The 17,241-nt window shown below is 30.8% G+C and overlaps 7 protein-coding genes across 9 annotated transcripts; 4 read left to right on the forward strand and 3 right to left on the reverse strand.

The window, feature by feature from the left end:
- The first annotated feature begins 18 nt into the window (after positions 1-18).
- Positions 19-1,889, forward strand: LOC100650888 (thioredoxin domain-containing protein). The gene is made up of 6 exons (XM_012311230.3): positions 19-310; positions 630-818; positions 905-1,043; positions 1,132-1,293; positions 1,408-1,533; positions 1,625-1,889. The coding sequence occupies exons 1-6, from the start codon at positions 181-183 to the stop codon at positions 1,761-1,763; spliced, it is 885 nt and encodes a 294-aa protein (XP_012166620.1). The 5' UTR covers positions 19-180; the 3' UTR covers positions 1,764-1,889.
- Positions 1,370-4,270, reverse strand: LOC100651009 (ELMO domain-containing protein 2). The gene is made up of 2 exons (XM_003397300.3): positions 4,122-4,270; positions 1,370-3,582 (listed from the first exon to the last, which is right to left on the reverse strand). Exons 1-2 carry the CDS (start codon positions 4,163-4,165, stop codon positions 2,685-2,687), a joined length of 942 nt encoding a protein of 313 aa, XP_003397348.1. The 5' UTR covers positions 4,166-4,270; the 3' UTR covers positions 1,370-2,684.
- An 89-nt stretch (positions 4,271-4,359) lies between these two features.
- LOC105666013 lies at positions 4,360-5,746 on the forward strand. Its single transcript, XM_012311231.3, has 3 exons — positions 4,360-4,752; positions 4,836-5,050; positions 5,113-5,746. Exons 1-3 carry the CDS (start codon positions 4,448-4,450, stop codon positions 5,574-5,576), a joined length of 984 nt encoding a protein of 327 aa, XP_012166621.1. The 5' UTR covers positions 4,360-4,447; the 3' UTR covers positions 5,577-5,746.
- Positions 5,747-6,143: 397 nt separating this feature from the next.
- On the forward strand, positions 6,144-8,235 carry LOC100651331 (signal peptidase complex catalytic subunit SEC11A). The gene is made up of 4 exons (XM_003397302.4): positions 6,144-6,320; positions 6,406-6,515; positions 6,839-6,988; positions 7,075-8,235. The coding sequence occupies exons 1-4, from the start codon at positions 6,273-6,275 to the stop codon at positions 7,307-7,309; spliced, it is 543 nt and encodes a 180-aa protein (XP_003397350.1). The 5' UTR covers positions 6,144-6,272; the 3' UTR covers positions 7,310-8,235.
- Positions 7,917-10,783, reverse strand: LOC100651206 (probable cytochrome P450 304a1). Its single transcript, XM_003397301.4, has 7 exons — positions 10,316-10,783; positions 9,984-10,235; positions 9,723-9,895; positions 9,378-9,647; positions 9,008-9,294; positions 8,679-8,935; positions 7,917-8,608 (listed from the first exon to the last, which is right to left on the reverse strand). The coding sequence occupies exons 1-7, from the start codon at positions 10,482-10,484 to the stop codon at positions 8,424-8,426; spliced, it is 1,593 nt and encodes a 530-aa protein (XP_003397349.2). The 5' UTR covers positions 10,485-10,783; the 3' UTR covers positions 7,917-8,423.
- A 148-nt stretch (positions 10,784-10,931) lies between these two features.
- Positions 10,932-12,975, reverse strand: LOC100651644 (TELO2-interacting protein 2). Its single transcript, XM_048408231.1, has 5 exons — positions 12,132-12,975; positions 11,926-12,054; positions 11,685-11,846; positions 11,406-11,612; positions 10,932-11,333 (listed from the first exon to the last, which is right to left on the reverse strand). Exons 1-5 carry the CDS (start codon positions 12,675-12,677, stop codon positions 11,064-11,066), a joined length of 1,314 nt encoding a protein of 437 aa, XP_048264188.1. The 5' UTR covers positions 12,678-12,975; the 3' UTR covers positions 10,932-11,063.
- Positions 12,976-13,296: 321 nt separating this feature from the next.
- On the forward strand, positions 13,297-16,739 carry LOC100651448 (abl interactor 2). Of its 3 annotated transcripts, none has more exons than XM_048408230.1 (5): positions 13,297-13,434; positions 13,933-14,598; positions 14,688-15,017; positions 15,094-15,351; positions 15,425-16,739. In XM_048408230.1, the coding sequence occupies exons 2-5, from the start codon at positions 13,983-13,985 to the stop codon at positions 15,586-15,588; spliced, it is 1,368 nt and encodes a 455-aa protein (XP_048264187.1). In that variant the 5' UTR covers positions 13,297-13,434; positions 13,933-13,982; the 3' UTR covers positions 15,589-16,739. The 3 variants fall into 3 exon arrangements, with proteins under 3 accessions (XP_048264187.1, XP_003397351.1, XP_003397352.1); XM_003397303.4 differs by having other exon boundaries at positions 13,353-13,490; XM_003397304.4 differs by having other exon boundaries at positions 13,353-13,490; positions 13,960-14,598.
- The last annotated feature ends 502 nt before the right edge of the window (positions 16,740-17,241 follow it).

Genomic DNA, 17,241 nt, shown 5'->3' on the forward strand with positions numbered 1-17,241 from the left:
TAATCTACTTGATCTTAATCCGTTGATAGAAACAGAAAATAAATTACAATTTCTCGGATTTCAAACAATTCCTCCAGAGTAGAATGAAATAAGATGAAGTAGAACATGTTAACCTCTTTGGCGTAACAGATTGTCGGTAAAAGTATTCCAGGCAATATTGTTGATCTAATTCAATACGAAATGTTACAAATAATATTTTTCATATTGATATGTAGTTTCGTTGGCGTTCGCTCTGCCAATCTCGAAACAGTGAGTGATGAAGAGCTTATAAATCTTATAAAAACTGAGAAATATGTAGTCGTGCTTTTTAGTAAGTTTTGATTAATGTTTACACGTATTTTTTCATTTATCAGAATAAAAGAACGTTTTCCATGATAATTGATATTAAGTTTATTTATAATATAAATAATATCTAATATTTAATTATATAATATCATAATAAAAATAATATTTTTAGTTAGAAATTCGATAAAATTCATTCCTTTAAGGAAATCTTGGCATAACCTATTGACTGAACTTCTATCGTTTTTTAAATTCCTTTTTCCTTGATTCTCTCGTGCTAAAAATTATAATTCATTCAACTAGCAGTTCTTACATGTAAAATGTTCAAATACGTCTAATATTTACAGCAAGCAAACAGCGTGAATGCACAACGTGTGATAACTATGAGAATGAAATAATTAATTTAATACAAGATTTAAATTCTTTATCTATTGGGGTTGTGGAAGCTATTGACAGTCAATTGCTTCGTGTCTATAGTGACGATAAAGAACCAGCACTTGTATTCTTTAGACATGGTGTACCTTTATTATATGATGGTATAGTCATTAACATTAAAAATAATATATCTTAGTAAAAAATGCTTTTATTAGCTTATGAATTTCCATTTAATCATCTTTTTTAGGACCTCTGAATGCTGAAGAAATTTTAACTATGTTCAGTGAAAACAAGGAACCTACAGTGAAGGAATTAACTGATGATACATTTGAACATCTAACACAAGCAAGTAGTGGAGCTACAACCGGGGATTGGTTTGTTATGTTGTAAGTCTTAGGTTCCCCATAATGTTTTGTATGTATGCATATTTCTTATTTGGCAGATATTTAAAGTACAATTCTTTTATAAAAACAGTGGCAGTACAGACTGTGTGGAATGTAGTAGACTGATTCCAAGGTGGGAGGCTGTAGGTGCAAAACTAAAACGAAGGGTTAATGTAGCACGTATCGACAAATACACAACTGGAGCATCCACGGCAAGGAGATTTAATGTTTATGAAACTCCAGAATTTATATTGTAAGTACATAAGAGATAAATATTAAGCACACCATAAGATGCTATAATGATAAACAAAATTAATGATACAATATGATGTTTTAATATTTAACATAATTTATTTTGTACTTGTAGCTTTAGACATGGTAAAATGTATCGTTATCAGATTCCAAAATACGACATTAATTCTTTTACATCATTTGCAAAAGAATATTACAAAAATGCACGTGCAGAGACTGTCCCAGTACCACAACGCCGACTGTAAGTTTGAACACATTTATTAGTAGATTCAACTCTTTGTACACGGATATTAGTGTAGTACAATTATGATATAAATATGTTCCCGTTTCAGCGATGATCTTGGAGAAACAATTGCGAATTTCTTACGTGAAAACCCATGGATCAGTAGCATAGCGATCGGCGTATTTATTATAATTTCCGTAGCTTTTAAATGTAGACGCACAACTGAAATGGCACAAAAAAGGGACTAGCCATTTCGTGTATCAAAGACATATATTATGGGTACTGCATCAAGTTATTATTGATCATGATTTTATACAAATCACAATGTATATACATACATAGATAAGATGAATAAAGTTTTTAATTACAGTGAATCTCTTATTTTTATACATTTAACAACTCGCATAATTTTTTATTTTCGTAATTATATATATATATATATATATATATTTGATCAGTTCCCATAATATTAATATTCTAAAGAGATACAAAAACATATATATATATATATATTTTATTTCTAACAATTGCATTTTTTATTTCGTATAAAATATGTATAATAGTCACTGCAAGTCTAATCTTTTTTTAACACAAATGTTTTCTATGTTTTACAATAAATACTTTTGAATAAAAATTATTGCTGTTACACACATGATGGCATCTACTAAACATGATATGCATTTCCCCAAGAAAGTCATCTGAATCCATATAATAAAATTATAATAGAATTTTATATTTACATATACCTATTTAAAAAATTAAATAAAAACAGATTGAAAGTAATATATTTATTTGGGTAAACGTTGTACTTTAACTTATTTATGATAAATAAATGATTTTAGATGAATTTATATGTGAACCCCTTCACATTCGTTAGGTAACACATATATTTCCTTTATTACCTTTATTACCAGTAGAAAAATAAAGTAAAAATATAATATCAAATGCATCAAGATTCTTTGTATTTTTCTGTAACTTAATGATTTCAGAATATTTATGTTTTGCTTTATATTTTATATTCTCCACAATTTGCAATAATGATGTTCTATTCACTCACAAGACACTCCGTGCTACACATATCAGAGCAAGTAGCTTTGTGCATTGTAATAAGAAAATGTTCACTCTCTGTGATAGTTTTAGACATATCAACAGAAAATATTGCATCTATTTTAAACATTATCAATTGATATATTTATCCTAAAGACAGTGGATGAGTCAGTTAATGCCATTCTGATACTATTCTCAAACTTTTCTTGTATGGATGAAAATTCCATCATATTGCTTGGTTTTGAATCAATCCAAAATCCATCAAATTCATAGAAAAGATAACAGTAAAGTTGATGAAATGCACGAATTGTTGGAAAACCCTTTGAAGAATTATAAATATGAGTCTTGGCACTTCCATCCCTTAATAATCTTAGAGCCATGCTTGTTAAATTTATGCCCACTATGGCAAATGCATAACCATAACGTGGATGTGTAGAATGTGATAACACGTGTGTTGCAGCACTGGGATACTCTTGAGCAAAATAAACTAGATTTTCTAATCCCAAAATGCCCATTCCACGGAAATCTGTTTTTGGATCATCACCCTGAAAGCCGATGTGTTGCCACTGTTTGGTAACTCTAGCATCTAAAGGCTCATAAGGCATCAACAAATTCCATAATTTTAATAGTAGGAACTCATGCTCAGAATTGTCAGCATCATATGGTGTTTTTCTAAGCTCTTCACATTCCACACAAAGTTGTCTATAACCCCAAATTAGTTCTATACATTTACCAAATGACTTGGCAAAGTCAGGGTGAGCTGTCGGATTTACTTTCTTAGTCACCAATATGGTTATAATAGCTTCCTTCAAAATTTTTTGCTTTGTCTGTTTTGTGATTGCACGTTGATCAGCAAGATCATTCAAGTAGACTATAAGAGTTTTAATATTAGCATTCCTAGATAACTTAAGAGATTCTTCTACAGCTAATGTTCTCGGTGCTCCAGGTAATTCTCCATAACAAATTCTTTGAAGTTCACACATTCGTGTTGTGTGCCTTAATAACCATTTTACGATGGGTCTGAAATACCAGCACACCAATGACCAGAAGTATATAAACATGTTTTCTGATAATTAAAAACCTTGATACAGGAAAAATTCGAGTACAAAATTTTTGTATATTCAAGTGCTAATTAACCTCATCCTGTCATCGTATCTCGACATATACAGGTTCTGTCACTAATTTAAAATAATGAGACTTGGAAATTAACACTTTGAAACGTATTTCGATAAATACGTTTTCCTGTTTTCACCATTACAATTAAAATCAATGCACATAACCTGTGCAATAATGTAACTAATATACATGTATGACAGAAAGTTTAATTTTGGTACATAGAAAATAAACTAATCTGTTCAGTTTCTTTATAATTAACAAACTTTCGACTTCTATGCTGCTATTACAGAAAAATCATTGAGATTTCTTAAATATTTAACTTGAGTAAAGAGAAATCAATAATAACCTACTAAATTAACATAGTACCGATAGCAGAAGAGGTCACTCACTACTCACTACCGGTACAGTCATCCTGTATCAAAAATTCAATATAACATACATACCCACGTTGCATAGAGTTAGGAGATTTTCTTTTAGAACGAAGCATTACAGATAATCGTGAAGTGACTTTAAATATTTTTATTTTCCTTATAAGGCAATTGGTATAAAATCACTATATCACCTTGAATATCTACCCTTACAAATGTACGATATTTATAAACATATATGGAATCAAGTTTTTTATAGTAACTTAGACATAATGAAAAAACAATGTCATATCAAAAAATGACATATGTAAAGTGAAATAACTTCAGTTAACCAGAATTTTAAATAATCCATCATTGATTAAGAAGTTTGTCAAATCAGTAATTTTAAGAAAATATCATAAATGGAAAACGAGCATGAGTCTTCGACAGAAATTTCAACAGATAGCTCAAGCAATACCGACAGCATTCAAAATGTTGACAATCAATGCATAGAATTATCCAATGAGGAGCAAAGGATAAAGGATCAAGCGGACGTCGATTTAACATTGGATCTAGGAAGCGTGTTGCCAAATTATGATCGTGTTTCTGAGAATGAGAATGATGATTCATTAGAAAAGCTCTCAGCTGTTCTTGAACAGCCAGAAGACTCGGTGATTTTAGAGGGCGCGCAGTCAGTAGAAGATGGCCAAGACGATAAAGATTTAAAGTACACACTATGTTAAAAAAAACTTTTGTCAATTAAAAAAAAAAATATCACACGTTATATTGAATAATTTTCGTAACTAATAGCTACATTCTTCGGGAGCGAATAGAATCACTCAGTGAAGTAATGAGGAACTTAAAGGAAGAATTAAGGAAGGAAATAGAACTTTGGAAAAAAGAAAAAGGAGAATTGCAATTTTTACGTGAAAAGGATGATGCATTGGCTTTGGAAGAAGCAACTGCAGCAGCACGTGCAGCTGCAGCAGCCTATGCTGCCGAATCGCCATTATCTAACAATCTGGGTAATTTTTCTTAGGAAACGAGATGTAAAATATTGAATAATGTTTATTAATTTATGGTATAGGGGATGTTTTAGATATCTCATCAGAGGATGCGTTCAGAGAATTGACAATACTCGAATATGAGAAACGTTTGGCTAAATATCAAGACGAATACTCATTTATTCAGGCGGAAAAGCGTTATAATGCCCGATGGAAAATGATAGCAAACGCGTATAAGCAGAAATTGATGGAAGTGGAACGACTCTGTAACGAGGAATTAGAGAAAGTTCAAAAAAATGTGAATCATTTGCAACCGCTGAAGGAAATGGTATCACAATGGTATCTCGACGAAGAAAACCATGGTGATTCAATCAGAAGAACCGATTTTGTTGCAAATGCCCAGAAACTCAATACTTTCAATGAGAATAATATGCTCAATCGTCACACATTGCAAAAAATAGACGCGGAAGTCAATATGGCGCCAGAAATATTCGTTGCTCGATTCAAATCTGATGATCCAACAAAAATAGATAAACTTTATGGATAAATCTCTCCCCATACTTATAATAATACTTTTCATAACGTTTTCGGGATACATATACACATATACACATATTCGTATTACTTCTCACATATTAGAATCAGAATTACAATTTACATAAATGTTAAATTTTAATTTTAGACTCCATTTTGAATAAATAAATAATCTATCGTAAAAAAATATACATACCTTTACATTATTTCATGTTGTTACTCCGTGGAGGATATTTCCATTCATCACGAGAAATTTTCATAATGCATTTGCATTCGAATTAAGGCAAGATATCTACGCTTCTCTAGGGGCTACAGATATCGGAAAGTGGTTGCAAAAGTTTTGAAGAATTACCGATACATACTATATAATTTTGCAAGACTACAATTGTACAGCAACTTTGACGCAAATTGGTTTGTTTAAAACAATATTTGAGCACTAATATGTAAAAGTATGCCGTTTATTGTGAAAAATATCTGAAGTACGTTATTCAAAAGTGTTACCGCGCGCGTTCCTTCGTTCACTAACGGATGTGGACTATACTATTTGGACCGTTCCAATTGTTCCAACGTTCCTTATTCATTGTTTACGTGACGTGGTACGTTGAACGATACGTTTACTGGTTGTTGCCGGTTGTGTTGAAGCAGAGTAAAGTTAAAATTGCTTTATTTAACTTGGTTATCGTAATTTTTATAGAAAACAATTGTGACAATGTTGCAATCTATATTTGATGATGTGCAGCGAATGAATAAACGGCAGGTAAACGAATTTCTTCGTTCGAATTACCGTAGATTCTTAGAGCGAGCACATATGGCCGATAAACAGGCTTTATCACCTTTTACAGTTCCTGTATCAGATGTTAAGTTTTGGTATGATCGTTACATCTGCTTTGATGATATGGAAAGGCTTGATGGTTGTAACAGGTAGTGAAAGTCCGATCGTGGTCGTTCTCAGGTATTTGAATACTTAACCTAATAGTTACATTTGACGCATCTTTCGCGCGAATAAATCTAGTTTTAAACTGTAATGTTATTGATTTTCTGTTAAATTGTGTACACGGTGTCGATTTCTTATATATTATTAACAATGTTTTATTCAATGGATCATTACGTATTGGAGTGATTATACATTTCGTATTTAAGAATCATAAGTTGTGTGATAATATTAATAATAGAGAAACATTAAATTTTATATTTTTTGCATAATTTATAGATTTAATTTAGCGTTTCAGTACTTTAAAACATGATTTTTTATGCATGGAAATTTTAATATTATAGTGGTAGTATGGAACCAGCTTTCCATAGGGGAGATTTGTTATTTTTAACCAATTACCAAGATGAACCAGTCAGGGTAGGAGAAATTGTCGTTTTTAAAGTTGAGGGTAGAGATATTCCAATTGTACACAGAGTACTTAAACTACATGAGAAGTAAGTATCTTTTAAATCTTAACGACAACAAGAATAAAAGGTAGATATACATCGAATTATTACAAAAAATAATTTATGTATTTTAGGGGTGATCAAAATGATACTGTTAAATTTCTAACAAAGGGTGATAATAATTCTGTTGATGATAGAGGTTTATATGCAGCTGGTCAATTATGGCTGACACATAAAGATATTGTTGGTAGAGCAAGAGGTTTTTTGCCATATGTAGGAATGGTTACAATATGTATGAATGAATATCCCAAATTTAAATATGCAGTATTATCAGTTTTGGGATTATATGTTTTGGTACACAGAGAATAAAGGTATTTCATATGGGAAGTTATATGAAATAGACTATCTGAACATTTACAAAAAAAGTGCATGGTAAATTTAAATCCTAATTCGTAACTCAAATACACATGTGAAGCTATGTACAATGTGATTTTATGTCTTGTTGATTTCGTACCACTTGAAGAACCTTTTGTTATGCAAGAGGTTAATAACATAATAGTTTTGCAGAATTGTATGTATATTTACAATAGTAATAAGAAAATATTAAGGTATATGTGTAAAACAACAGTACTTTTGTACTGTATTAAAAAATAATGTTCTGCCATTATTGGCAAAATTAAATGTACAAACGTTTTTATTTTCAATTGATACTAATGTTGTTTTTTGAAAATTCATTAATTCGTTTCATAAATTATTTATAAAAATTTTCATTAATAATATAATATATTATACAAATACCAAGAGTTTCAATATTTTATATTTGTAATCGCATTTATAGTATTTTCTAATTATAATGTAAAAATTATTATATCACTGAACAGGTAGGAAGTGTAATTAATTTACGCTTATTTTCGATATTGGGAAATCATAAAATCAATAAATATTCTGTATGAAAGATAAAAGAAAGAATAGAAAATTTGGGAAAATAAACATTAAAATGTATATATTTAAGTAAGCTCTTAATTTTTACAGCTCATAAGATTAAGTATATCTTCTCTACTTTCTTCAGAGTTGCAATATATGTATATAAAGTTTTTATTTCATGGGCACTGAATATTTTAAAAATATTGACAATTTTGTAGACCACTTAACATAGTATAACCAATCATCAATGAAACTTGTTTGTAATCAACTCTTATGAAAGTCTTTGTATGTGAATTACGTTTATTCAATGCAATGTAACTTTTGTCTCTGATTATCTCAGATTATGAAATAAATTTATAGTACACAAATTATATATGATTTTCTATTTTTAATCCTTACAGTTTCATAACTTTTATCATTTCAAATTAGGATAAAAATTGTTTCAGTAAGGTTAAATATATTGTTAGTGTGTTATGTGTTAATAAAAATATTTGAATGAAAAATTATATAGAAATAGGTATTTACATTGTAAAAGAATGTGAAATGTATTATATATCAGTTAGGTATAACGTGGTTCCACTCGAATCCACATTTCTTTTGGACTAACAATTAAACCTGGCATTTTATCTTTGAGACTATTTGGTTCATCCTCTATAAACGAAAAGTTAAAGTTTTGCATTAATACAGCGATTATCCCGAACATATTATATCTCGTAAAAGTTTCACCCATGCACACACGATGCCCTAGTACAAAAAGAGATAAAACGTTATTACTGGTAGTATCGTTAAAATGTGGCAAAAATTCTTTACTTACCAAATCCAAAAGGAAATGTGAGATCTTTACGTAGTTTACCATCTTCTGTGAGAAATCTTTCAGGCCTAAAATTATGGGGATCACCCCATAAATCGACGTCTGTATTTAGTCCGTCTAAATTGGTAATTACTATTGTATCCTTGGCAACATCAAAACCAGAAAGAGTAGTTCTCTTTATCGCTTTATGTAATACGCCGAATGGTGTCAGTGTTTCGTATCTGAGCGATTCCCGTATTGTTGCTTCGATATATGGTAAACTAAAACATTTTTAAGATTTTTTAGTGAAATATTTTCTGCCACATAATAATTACAGTACGAATAATGTATACTTCTTCCTATCTTGCCACGTAATGAGTCTTCCAGTTCCAACCACTTTATCTATTTCCTCTCTTATATTTTTTATTATTTCTGGATGATGCATTATAAGCTTGATTGTGTGTAGAATAGCACTTGGCACCGCAGATGAAGCTGGAAACATGATATCCACAAGAATCATAATAAGTTGTTTCTCGGAGAATGATTTCCCTTTAGCGTTTCCGTTTAAAACCTTTAAATATCGGTCTACTAAACCTTTATCGTCCTCATTATGTGAGTATTTTCTCTTGTCTAAATGTTCCTGTAATAATCATGATATTTTGTAGTTATTTAGTATATTAAAATAGTATAATTTATAAGTATAAACGTAATATTGATATGTACCTTAATGAAATCTACCATACGATAAGTTCCTAGCATTATATTTTTATATCCAAACATATTTCCAAAATACTTTAAGAACCAAAATTGAAAAAGAGCTCCTCCAGTAGTGTCAGATGCTCTTTGAAACATCATAGCAGATTTACAAAAATATCTCAATTTATGATATTCTGAACGATCGAATTTTTCGCCAAACATTATATACCATATAGTATTCGCAACATATGGATACAGAATATCCGGAAATCGCGCGGAACCACTTTTTAAGATTGTCTAATAAATTCATTGAAACGTCAATTAGTAATCAATTTTCAATTTTAAAATAATTCTCATCGTGTCCTGAAGTACCTTTTCTTTGTTGTTAATGGGACCTTCTTTCAGCATGTCAATGAGAATTGCAATTTCTTCCATTGCGATCGTTTCAAATTTTTCTTGTCTTCTACCAAATCCAAAATCTCTCATATGTCGAAGAACAAATCTTCTTTGTTCTTGCCAAAATGAACCTTCGACGAAAAAGATACCTGGAATTTCATGCAATTACAAATGTGAAGTATTATTTTTGGGATTCCTCCTTTATAAACATATCAAATTTTCTTCACGAGGAAATACCTAATGATTCTCCAAAGGATCTTGCTAAGAGAACGTCTATATTGCCCGCCCTTCCGTCAAAATCATTTTTCGTTAGTACTTCTTTAATACTGTTATAATCATTAGCAACTACAGTCACAATACCGCCAAAGTGGCATGTCAAGACTTTAGATTTCAACTTATTTGCATAATACGTCACAGCTTTAAAAGGATATTTGTAATTATACCATAATAAATACCAATAAGATCCTACTATTGGCAATCGAGGAATGCCTATTAGATATGATAAAATATTTAAATTGTAATAAAAGAGAATGCATGTAATTTAAATACGACGCACTTGTGAAACTTACATGGTGGTGCATTTGGAAGTGTACTTATACTTTTGTAGATTTTATATCCTACTAATAAAACTAGTATTATAACAAGAAATGGTGACATCCTTTCTTCAGTTCTGAATACAGAATGATAATCGATAATTATTTCTTCCCCTATTGAATATCTCCCTAATAACATGTGCATATATATATATATTATTTATGCATATTCAGATAAATCTGTATGCATATCTTATCTTTTGGTACGAAGTCGAGAACTTTAGTTTCTTCATAACAAAAGATACAAAAAAACTTAAAGTAAATAACTTGAAAGGAGAATTGTTTTTCATTCATCTTTCATTTTCAGAAATAGCATTGATATAAAGATTAGACATAAGATAAACGTAATACTGATTATATATGTAAACAAATATCAGTGGGAATTGTGTAAGCATCAAAAGTGTTAAAAATTACAAAGTTTACTTAGATATCAATTTTCTAATTAAATATTCATCTTATTTATGTAATCTAATAATGTGTTTTAAATATGAGGTATAAGAGTAGTTAAAAATAAAATTTCTAATAAATTTCTCTATTTTACAATACAAAGTATCATACATTTTTCGAATTTATTAGATCAAAACATAAAACATCTAAGTACATACTGTTTATTATATTTTATCATACTATATTCTACAAAATTCTTTCTCTACAAAAAATAATCTTTTCTTTTCTTAAATAATATATTTATTGTTAGGTTCTAAAACAGATTTATATAGTTCATTCACTGAAAATACTTAGTATCACCTAAGCATACTACTTGCAAACTATTTTTTATCACTGAACGCATTCGATCATCATTCATTACTGCACAACCTACATTTGGGGATAATTTATATAATAAACAAATACAGTCATCCAAGTTCTGCATTATTTCCTTGTCAAATACTGGAGTTTTTGTTAAATCAAAATGCAGTTTTAAAAAAGCAGTATACAGAGGTACGCAGTGGGCTGCCACTCGAAGATGAAACATCAAGAGGAAAGTTTTTGCAGTCTAAAAAATTATATTTAATATGTAATAAAGGTAACATATAATAAAAGTAAAATATATAATGAAGATATTTACCTCCAATGTTGCTTTTAATGTTTTTAGATCTGTATGATGTTCACAATACTCGGAAAGTATTCTTGTTAATCTTTCACACCACTTGGCACATCCAATATTAGTCAACAGTTGAGGTAAACTCAACATATACACACATCTTAATTCCACATTTTGTTCAAATTCCATATTATCTAGTAAAACAGCTAAAATATCATCCCTCTTTGTCCACTGTAATAATATACAACATTACAAGATTTATACTTAAATTAATACATATAAATATTAATTTTTTAAACTTACTTCAAATACATTTAATGTATTATCCCAATGTTCAATGGTAGCTAATAAATTTGTTAAGCATTTATATATCAAAATTACATATTTGGCTTCTCTTTGATGACTTAAGCATTCTAAAGCATGAAAAATTACTTTGGCATATCCGGTGTCAATCAATCCTTTTTTCTAAATATCCAAACATAAAATTAGTAACTTATATTGGTGAACAAAATTATATTTGAAATTATATAATATAAATTTTTACCAAATGAGAATGTTGAATAATTTGATATAAACATTCAAGACCTAGTACAATGTTTTCTGGCACATAATCATCAATAATTATTAAAGCTGTTGGAAGCACATCACTAATATGATTATATAAAGCTGGTTTCTAAAAAAGATAAATATAAATTATAAGTTTTAACACATAATTACTTGATCATTGTTTCTTTAATTTGGTTTACGAACCTCAATTTGATATAAAATCCATTTGTAACTTGCTACAGCTGCTGGATAAGCTTTCCAAGTATCTTTCAGTAACTTAGGCCTTAGTGTTAATAATACTGTAGTACAGTTATCTTGTTCCGTTAAAAGTTGTGAGATGCTTTGATATCTGTATAACTCCAAGATTTTGCTAGTCAAGTCTTTGGAGATGGACACAGATTCTGTTGTGTTCCAAACATTTTGTTCATGTTGTTCTCCAATGAGTACTAACAAATTGATTGTAAGAGTTTTTACTATCGGTGAATCTAATTTTATTTGCACGTGTCCTGCATGACGATAGTAAATGATATGCTGAAGCATAGATTTGATTTCTTGCAAATTTCTATCTATAATTTGTTTACATCCTCTGAAGTCTTTTTCTTCACATGGTCGACTAGCACCGTCGATTCTTTCAGGAACATAACTCACTTGTATAAGATTATTGCATTTGGCCCATAAGTCTTCCTCATGAAATTCGCCCTTAATTTTTAAAGCTTCCAATTCTTTTAAAAGACTATTCATTTTAAGCATTATTCGTCAAAAAGTTCGATAAAAGATAATGATTGCTATGTTGCGAATCAACTTCTTCGCAACGATTTATTAGTTCCGCAAGTACACACAGAAAATATCATTTTTTGAATTACCGTGAATGATAGTACTTCAACCGAATTCCTTGTTTCATACTTTTAATCAACGAAATAATTGTTGACTCTTTTACGAATCTGGCTTGGAATGATCTGAACACTCAATCAAAAGGGAGTATATCACTTTTTATCGACCATACTTAGATATACAATAATTTGATAAAAATCTTTATTTGTATTACAATATTAATATTTACAATATTGATATCTAGTATTTCAGTCGCAACGAATGTTTCTTCTACTGGCCTACCTTTGTAAATTTACGATATAATTACTGTATTTTGTAATATTGTTCGATGTCTCGAAAGAGTAATCGATACGAACCACACGAGGTCTCGAAGAATCTGTCATTTTTCCCTTCTTTTAACACTTTACCGTCAAAAGATAGTTTCCTTTCTCTTTTGTACAATTTTCCTTTTTCAATCTTATCGTCTAATATGTCTTTGCTAGTCAGTTACTATACGAGTATACCGCGATCGTATTCGTGCTCCAACTTTAACCAAAATCAAGAACATTCGTGCTAACTGCATGGAAATTGCAGTGTACGCCGTCACTAGTGTTTCGGTGCATCACTTACTCATACTGAGTGTCGTGTCGCGTAACGTAAATCGTTATTTATTTTTTATCAGTTTCTGAGATTCTTGGTAATTATGAATTAAAGAAGGTGTAATAGCTGGTAGTTACGACATGGCTGAGTACCGTTAGTTCATTTTCTATTTTTTTCAAATCATTTGTTGTATCGACGTTTCATTTTCCATGATTAATCTTTAGATTTAAGTTCTACCTCCATTTTGCATCCTACATACGGGACACCGCCCTTCAAACAATTATTACATAGTTAATAATTCTTTACTTTTTCGTCTGAACAACGTAAAATTATCAAAAACACACTTAAAATATTATTCTCGTTATTCGGGAAATTTTTCACGAATTTCTCATGAAAGTTACATAACCTCATTCTTTAAAGTTGAACGAATTTTTTGACTCATAACGTTTTGTTTTACTTTGTTACTTCGATTATTGCATATAATATCATTTAAAGTATATAATAATTTCACGATGTACTCGAGAATGTCATCTACATCAAACATAAAATAAAATGTACAAATCTTCTTAAATACAATTACTCTGGTTCTCTTAAGGATCCGGTTCTTATTGTGTATCATCAGGGGTAGGCAGTGACTCTGAGGTTATGGCAGAGCTAGCAGCATTTCTTGGCCAGGAAATTCCTGAGGGAAGAAACAACCTGGCTGATAATCATATCAATCTTGAACGGGTTGCTGATTATTGTGAAGCAAATTATTTTCAAGCTGAAAATAAAAGAATAGCTTTAGAAGAAACCAAAAATTTTACTACTCAGTCATTGGCTAGTGTAGCCTATCAAATAAATACCCTTGCTTATAATTTTTTACAATTATTGGATTTACAAACATCTCAGCTTGCTGAGATGGAAAGCCAAATGAACCACATTGCTCAAACGGTTATGATACACAAAGAGAAAGTAGCTAGAAGAGAAATTGGAGTACTAACAGCTAATAAAATTACGGTACGCCAGTACAAAATTATTGCACCAGCAAATCCTGAAAAACCAATTAAATATGTAAGAAAGAGTATTGATTACACAATTTTGGATGATATTGGACATGGAGTACGTAGTAGTGGTACTCCAAGAAGTAAGCAACGTGGTGGAAGTCAGGGCAGTGTTCAAAGTTTAGGCGCAGCTTCCACTGGTTCTGGTTTAGGTGCTGCTATGGTAGGACCAGCTCCTACCACTAAGCCACCTACCCCTCCTCAGACAGTAAGAACTGGTAAATATAAAAATAATGTATATATACACATATGTCTACTTTAAAATGACATTAGATTATTTAATATGAATTTTCTATTTTACCTTTAGGAACATTGAGCAAAGGATCCCGAGAATACAGAACACCACCTGCAGTTGCTCCACCTCAAGTTCCTAGTCACTATGCTCCTAATTATCCACTAGGTCATCCAAGAAGAGAACGTGGTCCTGGTTATAGTACTCTACCTTTACATGCACATACCACATCTCACGCAGTACACAATACCAATCACAATACACATACAAACACTGCAACCCAACATACTTCGCCACCTCAAGTGGGAACAGTTCATCCATTGCAAAGTCATCCGCAAACACCACCACCAGCTCCACCTAGCGTAACAGCAGGGTATGCCCAGGAACAACACAATAGTATGCCTCGTAAGTTCTTATTTGATTGGACTTAGATTTAAGTAGTTAACTATGGAATTATATAAATATCTGTTTCCATTCCTAGCGCCACCTTCGCCCTTAGTCGGCATAACTGGTAATACGTTAGATTTTACCAGTTATCACACTTTATCAGAAAGATTGAGTCATCAAGTTAGTCGAAGTAGTGGTGCAAGTAGCCCACCATTACCACCACCACCACCACCAGAACAAGAAGAACATCCGCAATTTGGTAGACCTACACAATCTAGTGGTGCTATTATGCCTATTGTACCGGATGAGGAAGATCTCCCTGGTTGGGTGCCAAAGAATTATATCGAAAAAGGTATGTTGTGATACTTTTTAGATCGTAGAATATTTAAGTAGTATTAAAATGTAATCAAATATTACCATTTTAGTTGTTGCAATTTATGATTATTATGCCGACAAGGAGGATGAGTTGAGCTTCCAGGAAAGCTCGGTAATTTATGTACTAAAAAAGAATGACGATGGGTGGTGGGAGGGGGTCATGGATGGTATAACGGGTTTGTTCCCCGGAAATTACGTAGAACCTTGCGTTTAATAAGTTGTCCAATATTGCATTTAGATATATCAAAATTGTGAATATTGGTGGTTATTCACAAAAGACTGCAAATTTAAGAGACAGATTCTCTGATTTTAATATCTTATTTAGTATTAATAATAATAAGGCTATACTAACACGATCGATGCAAAGACATAGAACGACGTAACAAAATATGAAGTGGAATATGGTAAATGTGTAAATTACAGATTCTTCCACAAATCTCAAATATCATGCGAATTTTCTAAAAATCAAACTAACCAATCTTTATATCAACATAAGAAAGTGTATTTTTTGGTAAATAGTATTTCCTCCAGTGGATGTTATTTTATCTCGACTTCAATAGATCATATTTATATACATATATGCATAAAGGCATGTAGTTACTATGCTACTATATAATCAATTAGCTGTTAATTGTATTTATGTATCTAAGGTGTAACTAATACGATGTTAGTAGTAGGTTAATAAGTAATCAAAATACCAAACGTCCTGTCGTCGTGTAACGAGAATCTTTGCGCCTTATATTAAACATAACCACATAATATAAATTGCTTGATACGTTTATTTTAATAGTTAACGGTATATTGACCTCAGGATTTTAGTTCTCATAAAATGAAGTCGACGAAAGTAATCCTCGTTTGAATGTTTTAGAGAGTATACCAAGTCATAGCATATGCATTATAGAGTCAATTAATGTACGCGATTTGTTTAAGATGTAGTGATTTCATTTAACCAGGTAGTATCCTACATAGCTCTGTAATATTCATACTTTGTATGGTGCTATTTGTTAGCGCACTATTACCACAAATATAAGTATCTTTTAATTGGCCAAGTAATTCTGCGGTCATTTTTACCGCATTTCTTTCTCATTAAAAAATTATCATTTTATATAAGCTAAAAAGCTTGTATGTATCGACAATAAAGGTCTCGTTTTCGTGAGGATTACATACTTTGGAGGATTATCACAGAATTAGTACAGGAGAATTAGAATAGGATTTTCAAATAAATAAAGAGCTAGTGGATAGAAAATTGAATCTTTAATTTTAATAGAAATTTTAATGGAAGGTTTTATTTGTCACTAGGGAAGCATAATGAAATGTACGAATACAATTGTATTTAGAATCAAATAAAAGAATTGTAATATAAAATTTCGAATGATATTCATCCAACAGTTGAGGTTTCTTCATAAGTTCTTCCTAATTCCACGTTATCTTTATCCATAACTATAATCCACTTTGCTGTTGCTTTAGTTCAATTAGTGTACAATTTATCTTACTAGCTTGCAATTCCACGTTACATCATGATTAGTAAAACACGAGTTCGCGATTGTCTATTATATCAACTAATTATAGTATCATATACTATAAATTGAGCGAGAGGAACTTGGAACGATTCAGATCACAAAACTAGGATGTTTATTTTCTTTGACAAATTTCCTATTACTCCTTCTTTAATTTCCTATTAGGATAGTTGAAAATAGCTTCGCATAATGTAAATGTTACGCACGGAACCGCTTCAAACGGATAACGAAAGCATTTCTTCTGCGGTAAATTTTTTCTGCAGTCGGTCTCAATGTTCGCTTAAATTATTTGCTAAGTTTAAACCGTGGAAACTTTTTCTCTCACATACGTACAAGAAGCACAAAGTTGC

This window comes from Bombus terrestris, chromosome 8 (assembly GCF_910591885.1).
Source record: "Bombus terrestris chromosome 8, iyBomTerr1.2, whole genome shotgun sequence".
In the NCBI taxonomy this organism is placed as follows: domain Eukaryota; kingdom Metazoa; phylum Arthropoda; class Insecta; order Hymenoptera; family Apidae; genus Bombus; species Bombus terrestris.